Below are 18,159 nucleotides of genomic sequence, written 5' to 3' on the forward strand. Positions count from 1 at the left end.
CAGCTCTACCAGCGTCCATGCTCCCACCGCCGGGGGAGACAGGAGGGGGAGCGGCGAGACCGCAGGGCAGCGGCAGCTGAAGCAGAAACCTCGCCCCAGGGTGTGGGCGAGCGACTTCCACAAGCCCTGCCACAGATCAGCCTCAGGGCCCTCACCGCTCACACCAGGCCGGGAGAATCCGCCTCTCTTGCTCGGGCTGCTCCTGTCCTGAAGCGGAAACCCGAGCGTGCAGTGCTTCTCTCGGGTCCTTCCCTGCAGCCCGGGCGGCCAGACCCCAGAGAAGAGAATCGGCCCCCCAGCTGTTCGCAACAGCTGTGTGTCTGCTCCTGCGGCCAAGCGGGCCAATAGGCGGCGAAGGGCCCGCCCCATCCCCGCCCCTGGTGCGGGAGGCGGAGGATCCCAGGGTGCCCCGGCTTTTAGGGGAAAGCAAACAGGGAAAAGCCACTCCGTTGTCAGCGTCCGGGCCCTGCATTTCTCTCTAGTAGCTGCTGCTGCCTCCGCCAGCCTGGACACGCTCCATCCTCCTTTGCTAACACCTACCTCAAAACTGCTGGAGGCTGCGGGGCTCCCTCCCTGAAAGGAGGAGGAGGAGGAGGCAGCGGCGGCGGATTGGTTTGCAAAAGGGAACGCAGTGTAATTGCAAAAGGGGGTTGACTCCGGAATAAGTCCCCCTCCCACCACGTGTAAACGCACCCAGGCGCACACTACTCTCCCCGTTTGTTTGCCTAGGGCTGTCCGGCTGGCAGGGCCAGCGAAAGGCGCGGAAGATGCACACGACCCAGAAGGACACCACTTACACCAAGATCTTTGTCGGGGGCCTGCCTTATCACACCACCGACTCCAGCCTGCGCAAGTACTTCGAGGTGTTCGGGGAGATCGAGGAAGCCGTGGTCATCACCGACAGGCAGACCGGCAAGTCCCGGGGATACGGATTTGTAAGTCGTGGGGGGGTTTCTTTGGGGGATCGTTTTTATCGCTGCTGCTCCGTGGCTACTTTGCATCATTTTTAGCTTGGGTCCGCTTCGTGGGTGGGAGGGATCCAACCGCTTTCTGGGGAAACTAAAACAAGCTGGGAAGCCAGCGTTGTATCTCCTGTGGGGGGTGGGAAGACAGGTGTAGCCTGAGAAGTGCCTGAAGCCGGAGAGAAACTTCTTGTGAGGCAAAGGCCAGCATGCTGCGGCAGGGTAGATCCAGAGGGCAGCCCTAGATAAAGTGCTTGTCTGATTGGGGGGAAAGGGTACTTTGTTTTGAGGAGTTATTTAATTTTTTTGAGGGAGGGGGGAAAGAATGAGGAATCCCTGATGGAGGGGATTTGGATCGTGGTTTGTACATGAAAAGTTACATGCAGATTTCTGGCAACAAATTAGGCTAGCTGGTTGTTTACTGATATGACTTAGAAGTTTTATCTGTGGTAGTACAGGGGGCTCCTATACATGTACACGCCCCTAGGATTATATTGTAGCAAACTAAAAGCTTAAAATAACCTGATTTCTGTGTCTGTTTACCAATTAAACACAGAACAAAGGAAAGGAAGGGTATTTTTTGTACTTCAATGAGTTTTAAGCTAAGAACTCAGGTTCCTTTATTTTTGAATGAGAGCATTCACAAGGGGATGTAATGTGCTTTAACTAATGCATTTTAACTTCTTGGGCCTTTTGTTAATTTGTGTTAAAGATCCTCAGTGTCTTCATGTAAACAAACCCCATTTATCTTAATTATTCAAACAAGCCCATTAGTTTTGTATCAAAAACATCTAGGGAGATGAGGCTTCATATTTTTCATACTGTCTCGGGGGGTGGGGAGAAGCTGGTTGTTTTAGTGAAAAGGTGAATTCTGCTGCTTTTTCAATGGAAAAAGTGGTTTAATTCATAGCATTGTATTTTGTTAAGGTCACCATGGCTGACAGAGCTGCTGCTGAAAGGGCTTGCAAAGATCCCAATCCTATCATTGATGGCAGGAAAGCCAATGTGAACCTGGCATACCTGGGAGCAAAACCAAGGATAATGCAACCAGGTGAGGAATGTCTCTTTCTCTCTTTTCTCCCTCCCCTGCCCTTCAACAAAGTTTCCGAGAAGAACAAAACTTCAGTCTGACTTTAAAGTTTTTTTTTTAAAAAAGTCCCTCTCAGGCAATGCCACGATTTTCCTTGGAGTATAGTTCGTGTGTGTGTGTGTGTGTGTGTGTGTGTGTTAGCCAAAAAGTTATGGATTACATACAACTTTAAAACTAAAGGTGTGCGTGTGTACTGTACATAGAGGAATATATGTTCCCTTTTGAGAAATTTCCTCCATACAGAATTTCCATTTTGTTGGACCCTATATTATGAATGAAATGACATACACCATTTACAGTATAATTGAGGTGAAAGATTATTGCTAGGATACAGGAACTTCTAGATGTTCCCAGTCTTATTAACACAGTCAGTCTCTTAATGGGAACTTCTAAAACACATGGAATCTATTGCACTGAATGAAGAAAGGAATGGATTTATCACAAGGCCAGATCTGATCCAAAACTCACTCACTGATTTCATGCCCTGTTCAATATCACAGCTTCACAGCAAAATAAATGGGAATACAGTAGCGCATTAATGTTCATATTTTAAAGGGGCCAGACTGTGAACCCCTTACTGACATTGATGGGCTGTTAGTCACACGAGTAGACCCGTTAACTTCAGTGGGAATACTCAGGTGACTGACTACTCACATAGTCACCTATGTGAGTACTTAGTCACCTGAGTAATCCCACTGAAATTAATGGGTCTACTCATATGACTAAGGGGCTTGGAATCAGGCCCAATATGAATATTTCAGGAAGTAAGAAGTCAGTGTATGTTACAGTATGAGTAATTCTACCCTTCCGTTTGCATGTATAGCTCCCAATGAAGTCTGTAGAAACCACATATATTCACCCAGTTACAATCCAGTTTATAATTCTTAGGCTTTAGAGTTAAGGACTAGACTTTGCTGCTACAGAACGTTTGCTTTTAAATAACAGTTGAGTGAAATTCTCCTTGTTGTTGCCAAATAAGTTGTCTTTTTGAAAATTGGCAGGAGTCAAGATCACTTTCCTCCGGTTTAGATTGTAAAAAAAAAAAAATTATCCAAAACACCCTTTCTGTAACCTGTGGTTCTTTGCTCTTTTGAACATCTTTACTAGTGCTTGTTAGTGAAGGTTACTGTGTGTATAGCATAAATAAGCAGCTGATGGAATGCTCATATAGAGAATGTGATGTGTTTTGTTGGTAGGTTTTGCCTTTGGTGTTCAGCATCTTCATCCAGCTCTCATACAGAGGCCTTTTGGGTAAGTCTATAAAACAGGTCCACAAACAAAGTATAACCTTGGGTGGCCTCTCGCAGTACTGTCACTGACTTTATAATGTTGCCATTCAAATTTCCGGACTTAAAAACATCTACCTTGTAAATATGTTCTCTTTGGTAATGCTTTAAAGACCATAGCTGAGTCGAGTTGTCTATACGAAGTATGCAGCCCTCCCAACCCAAGCGGATCAGACTCATACCACCCTCTGATAAAAGAAAGTGGTATGACTTTATACAAGACCACTGTGCCCCCCATTTATTTATTTTTTTCCCAGCTTGACTCAATGTTATTTATCTCTTTCTAATCTGACAGGGATCGTTTACAGTTAAGATAACTGATCAGAAGGATATGATGATAAGAGGTGGAATAGTTCTGTTTGGAATTAAACACTGTAACCAGTACACTCAAACACAAACAAGCTAAAATGGTGATTAACGATGCATGTATGTTTTTTCATATAGTCAATAGACCTCCGTGTGCTTTTTTTATTTTTTACAGAAATGAAGTGGTGTTGATAGCTAAACTGTGTGCTTTTATTTAATTGAAAGAGCTGTAGTGAAAGTTTTTTGGGGTCTCTTAATTTTGTTTTTGTTGTTGAGGAGTGTTGACTTTGCCATGGGGAGCAAAGGGACTTTTTTTTCTTGCTTTCAAGCTGTAGCCTGTGACTTCTTTTTTTTTAACCATATTTGTATTTTGTATTGAGTGCTAAATTGTGTGACATCTTGATTTTTTTTTTTATATAAAGAAAATCAACATATTGCTTGCATGTTTATAGTTCTTGGTTTTGTTCCTTGAGAGGGGTATGAAGGGGTGTGGAGCTCTTTTGTTTAACATTGTGCTTCCACTTGGGCTTTCTAATTCCAGTCTTTAACTTCTCCATCAGACTTTAATACGTAGTGCATTTCCTTTAAAAAAAAAAAAAATATATACAAGTATACTATTCCTAAGTACTTCTAACACTTGCTTTTTATAGACCTAAAATTAGGAGGTGAAATCTGCTTAAATTTTCTGTCCTGTACCACCTCACTAATTCACACTGACTGGGTCACTGCAAAATAATGAATTTTGCTAATTAATAAATAAGCTAACAAAACAGGAGAATGCATCAAAGGATGTACTTTGTTCAATTACTTGACAAGTGTAGATTTAAGATACTGTACCTTGGTATTATGAAATGGCAGTAGCTGCTCCATAGTTAAAGTTGAAGCTAGCTTTTCATTCAAAGTTGATCGTTTTCCTTTTGGAAAAGTTGTGGGGATGGGAAATCTGTCTTCCAGAAACTTCACATACAACATCTTATCTCACAGTAGAGTGGTTTTCCGGGAAGCATGGTAATAATCAGGAAACTAGTTTTGAAAATGTACCTGAAGCTCACTTATGATTTTTTATTTATTTTATTTTATTGCTTCTTATAATATTCCCAAATATATTGTGCTGGCTTTGTTGAAGGGAAGTATCTCTTAATATTCTTGGAGAAATGGTGGGGAAACTGAAAAGAATATGATAATAATTTGATACTCGTACTAGGGAAGGGGTTACCTAGAAGGCCATGAAAGCAGGGTTACAAAGAGGAGCTGGTGGAATGCAAAGGGTGCAGCTGTGAGGAAAAGAGGAAGTTCTTGCCTAGCATAGCAAGAAAGGAGGAACGGGGACTATGTACTACTTAAGGGATTTAATAAAAATGGATTCTCTTCTCCAATCCATCAGCCTTTTCTGGTTCTAACACACTGTATATCAATCTGAGTTAGAGACATACTTTGCAAAAAGGGGTGGTATGTGTTTTTAAACTGGTAGAATCCAGTATTCATTTTTATCCTTGTTCCCTGCACATTTTCTGTTACCTCCAGTTACAAGAGATTATACAATCTAACTTCATGTTCAAGAGGTGCACTTCCGAGAATCTCTCACTAAACTCTTATTTTGATCTATGCATATATTTTAGGGGATAAAGTTAAGGCTGGGGAGAGCAGTGAAAACTGAGTGGAGTGATAGAGAGTGATGACTGGTTTCAGAGTAGTAGCCGTCTTAGTCTGTATTCGCAAAAAGAAAAGGAGGACTTGTGGCACCTTAGAGACTAACCAATTTATTTGAGCATAAGCTTTCGTGAGCTACAGCTCACTTCATCGGATGCATAAGTGGAAAATACAGTGAGAGTGATGACTATGACAAAGGGGAACAGGCTGGGTTGTGTAAGGGCTCATTTTTCAGACATTTTAATGTTTGGGTCTGCTAAAAAGGACAGAATTTTTCTGTAAAGAGTAATATTTTGAGGTGAGAGCAGGGCTCCACTGAAACATACTTTGAGTTTTAATTTTTTCTGTGACTACTAGTAAGCGTACTTCCGTATGCTATGTAAAAGTAAGTAATATGGAACATCAGAACTGTGCTCTGCTAGTAAAAGGGAAGAGAGTGCCATTTTTGTGTGGATTAAATAGCAGAGTGCCATTTTTGCATGTGAATTAATTAGCAAAGTGCAAATTAGTGAGGTTCTACTTTGCTCTTGTCAGCAGTGCTCTGTCATAGTTCCACCTTTCAGACAAAATGCAGTTACTTTCAGCATCACATTACATCAGATTTAGTGGGAGAATATACTTAATTCTGAGTATGGTACCTCCATGGCTTTACTCTAGCTAAGAAGCGCAATTAGTTCCTCTTCATAAAAGACTTGTAGTTCTGGTTTCTTTTTTCTATGGTATAGAGGTTAATTCTCCCACCCGGGTAACATTTCCTGATCTCACCCCCTCTTTACATCCAGAATCTCACTTACTATATGTGTGAGACCTGGCATGCTGAATCTGACCACAATCATAGAAATGTAGGGCAGGAAGGGACCTTGAAGAGTTCAGTGTTGGTTACTTATCCCACTGTGACTCATAAAAGTATAGCTTTATACTGAAACACCAAATGCTGCTATTGAATTCATTTTGAATTAATGCATTTTTTTTAAAGATCTTTATTTTGTTCCATTGAGGTAACATCATTGGAAAATTACGTGCATGAAGGGAGAGGTGGACATAGGATATGAACAGTTAGATCTTTTTCCCTGTTTGTGTAAGGACTGATCCTGAAGTAAATGGAAACGTTTCCACCAACTTCAATGAGAGCCGAATTAGGTCCCAAAAGGACAAACTAGCCAACGAATGGTTAGCTGATATCAAACCCTGGCTAAGTCACCTCTAAGTTTTTTACAAAATCCTTATCATTGATGTTAAGGGATGTAGGGAAGAGTTCTGACCTCAGCTGATAATTAAAAGATCAGGCAGCTGATAATTTTGAAACAGTTGTGGAATGAAATTGCCATGGTCAAAGAAAACCGAATGTATATATTTTTCAATATCCTGCAGAAGGCATTGAGCACAAACTTAACCCCCAAAACATGCTTGATTTTTAGTGTGTATACATAACTCTTGTTCTGGTATAAGAAAGCTGTTCAATATTGAACTTTGAATTAAATCTGCTAGTTAACTGTACTTACAAAGAACAGATGAAGCAATGCAAGATCCAGAACAGAAGGAACAGGTCTCATGCAGAGTCCAGTAACTACTTGTTCAAGAATTCAATGGGATCACAATTGTTCTGTCCATTAATACTGAATTCCTATGTATTGCAGCTATTCCAGATCAGCCTAGGCTGTCTTTTTGTTTCAATTGTATTTTGTATGCATAACATTTACAATAATATATTTGGCAGTTTACTGTTACTTATACAGCTACTATAGTATTAAACCTAATCAACATTCTAACTTTGCAAAAGTATTCTTACAGCTTAGGTTAATGAAAATCTTAAGTCTTATGGCAAGAGCACTTGTATACACCAAAATTACTTGTGCTAAACATTGCCTCTTTTTTTTTTTCTTTAAGGCAGTAGCTTGAGGCAATAAACTTATGTACTACAAAATGGAAAAAATTTCCTTGCCATAAGACTGTTGTATAATTAAAATATTGTCCCAATATTATAATGTCTATTATAAAGTAGTACTCTTTATAATAACCTGACTGTTTTATTAAGGTGTCCCAGCACAATGGGAAACTGAGGTCAAAAGATTAAAGAGCAGTGTTTCGGTGTCATTGAGATGTACGCATGCTTGCCTTTGCAGTAGATAGACGTTTACTTTGGCCTTATAAAGTCATTTTACTCTGCTTGAAACCCTTGTCTCATGACCGATGGATCAAAAATAGCCCCACTGCAGCTTACACTGTCAATCACCACATCTGAAATGGCATGATGGTGGGGGCCTGCACAGGGTTCATGTATAATGCAGACTAAAATGCTGTTGTAAAGGGATAGTTTCGTAATTCACCACCTGTTTTGTTTCTTGGCTTAAAGGAAACAAGTCACAAGGGTTTAAGTGGGAGCATGTGTATCTTTCAATCTAGTTTTCAAAAAAGTTAAGTACATGTACAAGTGTTCTAAGAAATCCTCGGTAATGTCATTTGTGTTCACATAGAGAAAGAGCTAGAAATGTAGTATGTCTTCTTACTGTTTAAAGTAATATTTAAGCCATAATTACTGCTGCCCATTTGCTTCTACGTGGATGTTAAACTGACTGTTGGATGTTAAATGGACTCTCTGTATCAGGGTTTAGGAAAAACCCTTGAAAAATTATTTAAACTAATAATCAAGCTACCATGTAAATTACATTTTAATTAATTTATAATCCTTTTAAAGTAGCGTGTCAGAAGTAAAAACTATGCTATGATTGTTTTTATATTCTGGTTGGTATCTAATACCAGATACTGTGTGTTTCCCTTTTGAATGGAGAGCTAAGATAGTAACATGATTAAAGGGACAGTGTCATCTTTAAAATGTTGTAAACATTTTTTTATTAATTAGTTGTAAAAATCCAGTTTCACTACTTTTTGTCATTTGTTGCTCTAATTTTCTGCAGTCATCTCAGACAATGGAAAATGAAATAACTCAATTGTGTTAAGATATTACAACTGCAGTGTTTAGTTTACAAACTTTGCAGGGAGAAATGTTTAGTTACTGGGTTTGTCTGAGTTTAACTGTCTTTAAGCTTTTATAATTTAAAAGGCCAATCAGATTTAATGCTTTGTTTTTTATAATTTTTTTAATCTTGGGATGAATTTAGTTGACAGTGTCCCATTTAATTGAACTGTTGACAACTGGAAGTAAAACTGTTATTTTATTTTCAAAAAAACTTAAAGCTGGAGGAGGAGGACAAACGGTAGTGCTGCAATTTTCCATCTATGTTTATAATGTAAATATCATGCTAAAAGGCTGGAGTTGTCTTTGGACTCAGCCGGAAATGGAAATTTTTAACTTTCGTGCAAAGTCTAAGGCTCTGATCCTGCACTGGGAGCTGAAAAAGCAGACTTTTTATGGCTGTGTAGAGCCCCACTGACTTCAGTCTACTCATGGATCCAATTGCAGGATTGGGGGATTAAATGTATAATGAACATGGTATTACTCTACTCTAAAGAATGTCTTTAATATTACACGATACAATGGAATGGTGGGATTACTTTGTATGCAGATCTGTGTGATGTGAGAGGATTACTACTGTTATCAAAAGTAGTTCAATCATAGGCTAGTAAGTTAAGGAAGCAAAGTTCTCTGATTTGGAGGAGGAAATGAGAAAGTGTATCTATTGACTTGTTCAAACAGTTATTTAATGAGCCATAAACTTGTTTTTGCTTTTGTTAAACACCAGATCTATTTAGATTTAATCCTACCCCCATCTCCCAAAACTCTATGCTGTATGTCTTGCATAGAAATAAACAAGCTGGCACAAAACAGGACATCAGTGGCCTGATTGTCAAACAGGTTTGACCCTTGTGTCCTTATGACCTTTACAAAAGTGTGATGCACATGTACTTAGGAATCACTGTTATGAATTTTAATAGCATCTATGTAGCTTCTCCTCAATGGCCTCTTGTGACCAAGTGAGCTGCACTATAGTTCGTTTGGAAAGTGTGATTCGTGCTGTGTTTACCACACTTGTGAACTTTTAAACTCCTTTGTCGCCTGTGTTTTTTTAATTTTTAATAAGGGTGACTGAGGTTGCAGAGAATTAATGTGTGCTGAGTCTGCATAGCAATCTAAGTAGGGTTGCCACAATGCAATTTTTTTTTTTTTACAAGAAGATTGGGGGGGGGGGGGGGAGTGATGGGTTACAGAATTGACCAACTAAAAAACCTGTTTAGCTGCATTATCTACTACTGGCAAACTGATTACAGTGGCTACACTGTCAAATTGCATAGTTGTTATAATAAAACCAGTCTTCATAACACAGAATTTTACTAATAGTCAATGAAGTTAGTGAGAATTAGGGCAACAAAATCACTTACAGATTATTTTAAAAATACACAATCCAAGCTTGGATCTGGAATAAACAAATTTAACTTCTTTACAGATGTCTTAAACTGACATCCCAAATACTGGCCCTTCTAAAGATTTTAAAGTGAACACATTTGATGTTGCTTGATGGTGTTCTGTGTAATGCTATTAAGTCATCTCCTAATGCTGGGCTTTTGAGCAATGCATCTCTTTGTGCTATTGAAATGATACATTGGTGTATTAAATAAATTTAGCTATTGTGGCAACCCTATGCTCATAACAACAACTAAATTGAGTTTGTTTTAGTTCTGAATATGGAAATAGTACTTAAAATTCGTAAGTTTTCCTCTAACTTTGTTTTCCATCTTTCAACAGGATACCTGCTCATTATGTCTATCCACAGGCTTTTGTGCAGCCAGGAGTTGTAATTCCACATGTCCAACCTACAGCAGCTGCTGCCTCCACCACGCCTTACATTGATTACACTGGAGCGGCATATGCACAATACTCAGCTGCGGCAGCTGCTGCTGCCGCTGCTGCCTATGACCAGTACCCGTATGCAGCATCCCCAGCTGCTGCAGGATATGTCACTGCTGGGGGTTATGGCTATGCAGTCCAGCAACCACTCACTGCTGCAGCACCTGGGACAGCTGCTGCAGCCTTTGGTCAGTACCAGCCACAACAGCTACAGACAGACCGCATGCAATAGCAGATGGACTTCTGAAGAAAGATAGATCTCTTTCTTTCTCTTCCTTTTTTCCAGCCTTCCAATATAAGTAGTTAATAAAAGACAATTAACATTTAACTAAGCAGCTTTAAGAAAAGCTATGCTACTGCAAAGTTAAATATTTTTTTATTCCACTGTCTTCATACAGCATGCATCCAAATCATGTTGCTATTAGGGAAGGGGTGGGTGGGGGTACCAGTTTCAGATATCAATTGAGAAGAAACAATCTATAATGTACTGTCATGAAAGAATGGCAGGACTAACAATGGGACTTTATATTTAAAAAAAATTAAACGTGTATTTTTTACAATATCAGGGAAGCAAACTGCCTTTTACAAGTGAGAAAATATTTGAAAAAGTTAAACCAGGGAAAAAAAATCAGTGAGCAATATGTAGCCTGTATCAAGTTTAAGTTTTTTAAAACAATGTGTAAAGCACTGATTGTCATTTCTAGTTTTCACCATGGCCTATAGAACTTGTTTTAGTGAGAAAATATTTTCTCACTATCTCATTAATGGGCATCGAACAATCTGAGGAACATGGCCGGTTGATAAAATGGTGGACAGGCACCAAAGTTATTTTCTTATCTGTCCTCTGGATGAGTGGAACTATGGAGCAAGTGATGTGGAATTAATGGGTGCAACAGCTGTAGAGACAATCAATAACACAGACAGTTCTGGAAAGAACACATCACTTGTGCTCGTTTGATGAGCTTGTCACTTTCTAATCCCTCTCTCCATCCTGTTTCACTTTTGGGAAACTTTAACTGCTCGTGTCAGCTATTCTGATTCTGAAATAGGATCAGCCCTTTACTACAACAGCCTTCTCTTTCTATTTATTGCATCTGTTCATGGTTTGTGAATAAAGGCAGAAAGAAGCTTGCTGAATTTAAACCTTTAAGAACTGTTTTAAGGGAACTTCTTTTTTTCCTTTTTTTGAAACTTTGTACAATTTTTAGTATCTATTTCAGAATATTTAAAAATATTTATTAGAGAACATACAGTACGAGACAACTTTTGTTACTGAGATTGCAGTTCTTCAAGGGTTAATGGTATGTGATTTATACTGTGCCTTAATTGTAATGCTATTTAAAAAAGAAATATTTATTTTGAAAGTTTTACTATGCTGCGCTCTAAAGAAAGCAACTTTAGATGTGACACTGTAAAATTATGTATTCATCTCATGGCATAAATTATTTAGCAGGTTTAGATGTAGCATATTAAATATTAACCTAATCAATTAAAGAGGTTGACTTGGATTTATTTAAATTCAGTATGTGCACTGTATGAGGGTACTCTTAAATTAACACTTTTTAGGTTTTTACATTAAATACTGCTAATTCCATGCTTTTCCCTCTTAAGTATTTTTTCATGTAGGCCTCTCAAATACATTAGTACAGATTTTTTTTTTCCCCCCACACATCTGTATGTAGACTATTTTTTCATTTGCTTGAGAATGCTGCTTTACATTGTCCTGTGAAACTGCAATACTTGCTATTTTTATTCTTGACCTAATTGGAATTTAATATTTTACACTGTATTGGATTTTTTTATACTTGAACAATTTCATACAAGGGAAGACAGGATAGCATTTTTATGGACTTTATCCAATGTCACTGGATTTATTTTAAGTATTCTGAATACTAGCCGGTGTTATATAATGTAGACATGACTCCTGTGCTATTTATTCAGTATGTATATTGCTTTATAACATTTCGGATCTTCTAATCTATTCACTTGTATTAAATATAATAAAAAATATTGTTGCATCCAGTCTGTTTACCTTTCTGCTCAACCAGTAGCGGAGCTCTTCTAACTGTGTTTAGAAGCCTTGACTTGTTTGTAAAATTCCTGGACTGTGGGGAGAACAAGGTGTCACATATAATGGTTTCAGAGCTGCAGACTAATGTAAATGGAGCACTGTCAAATTATATTGAGCAAATCATAAAATACAGAGATGATGTAGGGTAGAAAATACACTCTTTGGATGGACAGTTATTAAACATTTAGTGCAAGGGAACATTTGAGAGAGGGGGCTGTTTTTTGTTTTGTGTTTTGCTTTCCCAACATTACAAATGGAAGCTTTGGAGAGTTCAGGGGTTAGTTAGTTCATGCTCTCTGGCAGAGCTCTTCAGTCTGTTCATGATCAGCCCAAGTTGCTAATGACCAAAAGCAGCTGTCGTCCAACAACTAAAAGAGGAGCCTCATATGAAATGAATGGCAGCCTCTGCCAATGCTTAGTGAACAAGTTATCCATGTCCTGAAAACCACTACTATAATTGATGCTAATTGGTAAGATTGCCATGAAAAATGACAGAGATGAAGGTTTGAGCATGGAGACTGACCTGCTCTCTCATTCCTAGATATGGTCTCCTCTGCACACTGGATTACTTAAGTGGAGTGATATAGAGAACACTTCCTCTGTTGCTATGTCTGCTGCATCAGTTCTGTGGGTGAAAGTTGCTCCCATACAGAGGGTCAACACAAGGTGTGTGTGCCCTGTTGGAATCTTATTCTGAGGGCACAAGTTGGACTTCAGTGGTGCTGATCTGCTACTCTGGAGTAAATTTCACGTTGGGTGCATATAGGACTTAATTCTCCAGGACTGCTGCACTCATGTTCACAAGCATCCCATTTCCCTTCTAAGCAAATAATGAACTGCTCATAGCCCAGTACGGGCAGGAGAGAATGGTGCTGAACTGCCTCCTGTGGGATCAGCTGAGATCCATGGGCTCAGGGAGAAAAATCTCCTTTGCTTCTTCCTTGGGGATATATAAACACCCAGTAGAAGAATGAGTCAGAAATTTCTAGTTTAAACTCACTCACTTCTTTCCTACATGTGTTAGGCCCCCGGGGGAAAATGAGGGCCTAAATTCAGACATGGGATTGGCTAGGCTCAGAAATACCAATTCCTCCCAGAATCCAAGAACAGTGCCACACTTCCTGAAGCCCAGTGGCACACTAGCCTCCCCTGATGCTGCACTGGGTCTGCTCCTTGGGCCACCATGTAACATGATGCAAGGGGGTTGGGGAGCAAGGGGAAAAAGTCATAGGTCCTACCTCTGTTCTTCCCGCTGTTGAGGTGATGTGAACCCCTGTGTGGGATATGAAGAGGGGACACACTGCACTCCAGGGATTGCTTTGTGACAGGCCATTGCATGAGTTATGTAACCGTAGAGAAAAGATTGTTGTTGAAGACCCTTTTAAATGTAAATCACTCTGGTGCTACAGCTAAAATAACTTAGTCAAGAAATACAAACATTAAGGTTCCCACAGCAAAGTTAACTCAGGTGTGTTGCGTGGACAGTATCTTCCATTTTTTATTCTTTAGTGTAGCATATTTTTATATTGTAAAATGTGTACATTTGCTGACCCACTACACGTGCAATATGACCTTGTTAATGTTGTTATTGGGACCTCAACTTCAGAATGTCTCATCTTTTTTTTTTTTAAACTGTGCAACCTAAACCATTGCATTAACACAGATTTGTGCATTTAGTTGAGAGACAATACCTCTGCAACTAGCAATAAGTTACGAACAGTACAGTTCTGGAGCCTTACATTTTCATCCATCCCATAAATGATTTTACACAGTAGGGTAAGTAACACTGAGTTTGAGTGTATGTATGTTTAGCTTTTGCTTTTTAAACACCCTTCCTGGAGAACAGATAGAATCTTAAAATCCGGAGCTTTGAAGTACTATATGGATGAATTAACATTGCTAGAGGAATTGTAATTTCTTCATTTACTGATATTTGTATGTTGACATTTGCAAGCTTAACTTGGTGTTAACATAGCTTTCTATATTTAATTTTCTTGTTTGGTTTTAAAGTGAAAGAAAGGAAAATACCCTGCTAGCCCTGTGGTATAGTGCAACTATTTAACCTTCGCTACTATCTCAATACTTATACACTAGCCGTGCTGGCACAGAGTTGCACAAAACACAATTGTGCAACTTCATAGTACTGCTTGCAATTACACAGTTAAAAACAAATATATTTTATGTTGCACCTGCATAAAAATACATTTTTAAAGATCTATAAACTATTAAATTTATTTCTGAAATGTTGAAGTTCAGGCTCCTTTTCAGTTATTTGTACACAAGTAAACATCTAAACAACATTTTCAAAGCAGAAAGTATCCATTTTTTTTCTGTTCATGTAACTCAAAAGCACGTAAGTGAAATTTCCTCAGACTTACAATAAAACAACCTCTGGGCAAAGTCTAAGCATATAACGTTTTAGCCTTCAGGGAATTTTTGATGAAGTAACGAATGAATGAAAACTGGGAATTGTGATATAAGTTGAGTTCCAACTTTAAGTGTAGCATTAGCTCCTGTGAATGTAAGAATGAGGAGACTAGGATAATATAAGAAATGGAAAAATATTCTTCTTTTAAGGAATGCAGATTCATTAAACAACACATATCAGTATTGTACAGCATCTGTGTGATAGGTTGGATATCAAGAAGACTATTACAAGATACAAATTTGGAAAGTTTGCATCCAGATATATTGCTGAAAACATTAGGGGGATGCTGTATGACTGAGCTTGGTTTTTAGGGTAACGGCGGTGAAATGATCACAATCTGTCATGCTAGTGCTGGTAGAAGTCTTGCTTTCAAATTAGTATCTCAGTTGGCAGTAAGAATCCAAGGAGCATGTGTGCTGTATTGGCATGAACTGTGTGACAGGCTGACAATATCCTGGATAAACTTTTATTGAATTAGGTTGAATGTCTTTGGGTCCACTGTATTAAAAATGCAATTGTGTGTGTGTGTTATTGTAGACTTGTATGCAACTCCTCTAGGAGGAAGGGGATAATGATGCAATTCTTCTAGTTATCAGCCCCTTTGAAGCCCCTGGATCGGTTCATGTACTAATTTCAACTGGATTCTACAGGGACCAAAAGATAGAGAAAATGTTTTTTGGATAAATAGCCTGGTTTTAAACATGCTCCTGGCCTCCTTCCTGATCCAGTAAACGGACACGACCTCTAATCCACAGAAGGACCCAATCCTTAGGGAAGGGTTAGAAGGACAGGGCTAACAAGACCCCATAAGACTGCATGCTTGTTCTGAGCTGAACCTGTGATGAATTTGAAACCACAAGGAAACTCCTTGGGTGGGGTTTGAAGGACTGCTCCTCCCAATGCCCATCATGTTAGGGTTGGGGTGATCTCTGGTAAGCTCGTTAGCATGTATATACATTCTTTTATTGTTTTTAATGTTTTCTCTGTAGTGCTTTTACCTTAAGAATAAAATAGGCTTGCATAAAAAGAGCTGTCTGGTCACTATAACTGTGGGCAGTCACACTGTTTACCGTCTCTGAAGAGAAAGGAAGCAGGCCTGCTTGGGCAGGCTGTCTCTGATGGGAAGAACACAGTGAAGACAGGGAACTGTTCAGCCTGGAGATACCCCAGTTAGAAGGAAGAGAGACCTGTGTTTTCACCCCAGAGAGGTGACTGCCAGGGGAGCCAGAAGCCTGAGAGCAGGTGCTGTTGCTGGACCCCCGAGGGGAAATACAGGTGCAGTAGCCCTGACCTATGACAAACTGGAACTAAGACAATATCTTGGCGTAAGCAGCAAGTGCAGACTCCTTTAAAGGCATATACAAGTTTTCACTGTGAGATCAGTGTGAACTACAATGAAATGCTCACAGAGACAAATTACATAGGCCCCCTCCCCCCCAAAAGCTCAGTCTAAAACTGAGGAGAACAAGAATTGATCAGGTTTAATGTTAAATGGTCAGAAAAAAATTGAAATACAGCGCAGAGTGATCAAAGCAACCAGAAATATACAGAGAGTATCAGTCCTTCACAATGGTAGGAGCTCAGTTCTGAAAAAATAGTTGTTTTCAATCAATTCGGCCAAAACCCATGGAGTTGGGCCCATGTCTTATTTAATTTATTTATTTTCCTTGTTTGAAATAAAGAACAAAGCTTAATTCAACACAGAGCACATAGAGGTGAAAGGCTAAGGAAGCAGGGTTAATTGCTACAAGGACTGCTATATCCAATGTCACCAATTTGTTCAGCCCCTTTTGGTTTTACTTTAGAACTATACTGGGCTTAGTAGTTTGTGCCTTTGTAAAGGTGGGGACGCTCTGTTGTGTGCTCGGTTCTGCAGCACCGCATGAGAGAGCTCCAGCAGTGGTTCATTTGCTTTCCATTTCAGAATCGGTGAAGCAGTTGGGTTAAAACAAGAAAAATACTGATTCCTTCATCTGAAATTGAACTGAGCAGCCTTGTGAAGTCTGAAAATGTTTAGATAATTCCTTCCTCCCACCCTCCCTCCATTATGTACTGTCTTCTGCACTTCCATATGCCATCTGAGGCCAGAACCGGAAGCGCTGAATAGGAAATCTTAGCATTTTATACAGGAGTAGGAGTTCATCTTTAACACCCTGTACACTCGTTATCCTATCACATTGATTTTCACACTGTGGGGTGTGCCCCCATGCGAGGAGCAATGAGATTATCGGGGGGAGGGGTGGCGAGGACCTGAGTGATTACGAACTTTTTTCTTGTTTTTGAAAATATTGTTGATAAAATAAGAATTCGTCTCACTATCTGAATCTCCTTCTGCTACTGCCAGGCTGGAAGAGCTAGGAGGAGGGAGATATGAGGAGCAAGGGGGTGTGGCCTCTTCCTGCACAAGGGGGTATTCCAGTTTGCTAGTCTCTCCAAAGGCTGATGTGCATGCACTCCCTTGTGAGGCTCTTGTGCATGTGTGCATGGGATTGCATCAAGGCCAGAGGAGCCTATGGCCTGTGAGTGATTCTGGGTTGTTCCCAGGGCCAGGAGCATGAGGATAGGGGTGCAATCTGGCTGGCTGTGTCCTGCTAGAACTGTCCACCTGGAGCGCGTCCCAGGAAGGAACGTTCACAGGCCAGGGAGCAGCGGGGCGCACCGGCCGAGATGGGCTCCCAGTCCCTCAAAATTTTGAGAAATACTGTTTCTTACTAGGGTGGGAAGGGCACATGAGAGATGAATCTGCAAAGTGTGTGTGGAGGGGGGCACAGCAAAAAATATTTGAGAACTTCTGATCTATCGTAGGATTCTTAATAGTGCCCTTCCCTGCAGTATCTAAGTGCATTACTTAGTCTTCACAACACCCCTGTGAAACAGGCAGTTATTCTTCTTTATGGAGAGGAAAGCTGATAAGGAGACTCACCCCAAGGCCACAGAGGTCGTGCCGGAGCCACAGTTAGAATCCAGGACTCCCTGGTCCCTTGTCATTTGCACAGACTACTAGAATATGCCTCTCCTGGTTGTTAGTGCAATATTTATGAATGGATGTACAAAATACTGGAAGCTGGAGACAAATCTTGTTCTCACAAGGTTTCCAACAGGATTATGCAGACTCAGGATGTTTGAATAATTTGGATAAATTCTGGTTAAGGTATGCAAATCTGGGGGGCAGGGCAGGCTTAACTGAATTAAAACTCTGGATATTTCAAAAGTTGCCCACCCCATGATATTTCAATGACAATTTTAGTCATTCCTTTGACTACTGCACTAAACAAAATCCAGTGCATTTGTTCATCACATTAGTTATGCAGCACACTGAGTGTGCTGCTCTCCTAGTCCAACGTGCTATCACTAATCTTAGAAGATTCATATTATATTTAATTTGCTAGTCATAGGTGATGCAAACAAATCCTGTTTTATCATAAAACAAACTGCAATACAGTTTTCCTTCATAGGAGTAGTTGTTATCAGAATCACTATTTAAGGAAAATATGGTCTTTTTAAAATCCAGTATTATACTGTAGTTTGCAAGTCTAAACATATTTTGTTTATTTTTCATATG

At 39.7% G+C, this 18,159-nt stretch overlaps 1 protein-coding gene across 3 annotated transcripts; it reads left to right on the plus strand.

Moving 5' to 3' along the window:
- The first annotated feature begins 402 nt into the window (after window positions 1–402).
- RBM24 (RNA binding motif protein 24) lies at window positions 403–12,076 on the plus strand. Of its 3 annotated transcripts, XM_074944841.1 has the most exons (5): window positions 404–935; window positions 1,890–2,013; window positions 3,249–3,303; window positions 9,057–9,108; window positions 9,997–10,240. In XM_074944841.1, exons 1-5 carry the CDS (start codon window positions 768–770, stop codon window positions 10,099–10,101), a joined length of 504 nt encoding a protein of 167 aa, XP_074800942.1. In that variant the 5' UTR covers window positions 404–767; the 3' UTR covers window positions 10,102–10,240. The 3 variants fall into 3 exon arrangements, with proteins under 3 accessions (XP_074800941.1, XP_074800942.1, XP_074800943.1); XM_074944840.1 differs by lacking the exon at window positions 9,057–9,108 and having other exon boundaries at window positions 403–935; window positions 9,997–12,076; XM_074944842.1 differs by lacking the exons at window positions 9,057–9,108; window positions 9,997–10,240 and adding an exon at window positions 3,634–3,684 and having other exon boundaries at window positions 405–935.
- The last annotated feature ends 6,083 nt before the right edge of the window (window positions 12,077–18,159 follow it).

This window comes from Natator depressus, chromosome 2, assembly GCF_965152275.1.
Source record: "Natator depressus isolate rNatDep1 chromosome 2, rNatDep2.hap1, whole genome shotgun sequence".
Classification (NCBI taxonomy): Eukaryota; Metazoa; Chordata; order Testudines; family Cheloniidae; genus Natator; species Natator depressus.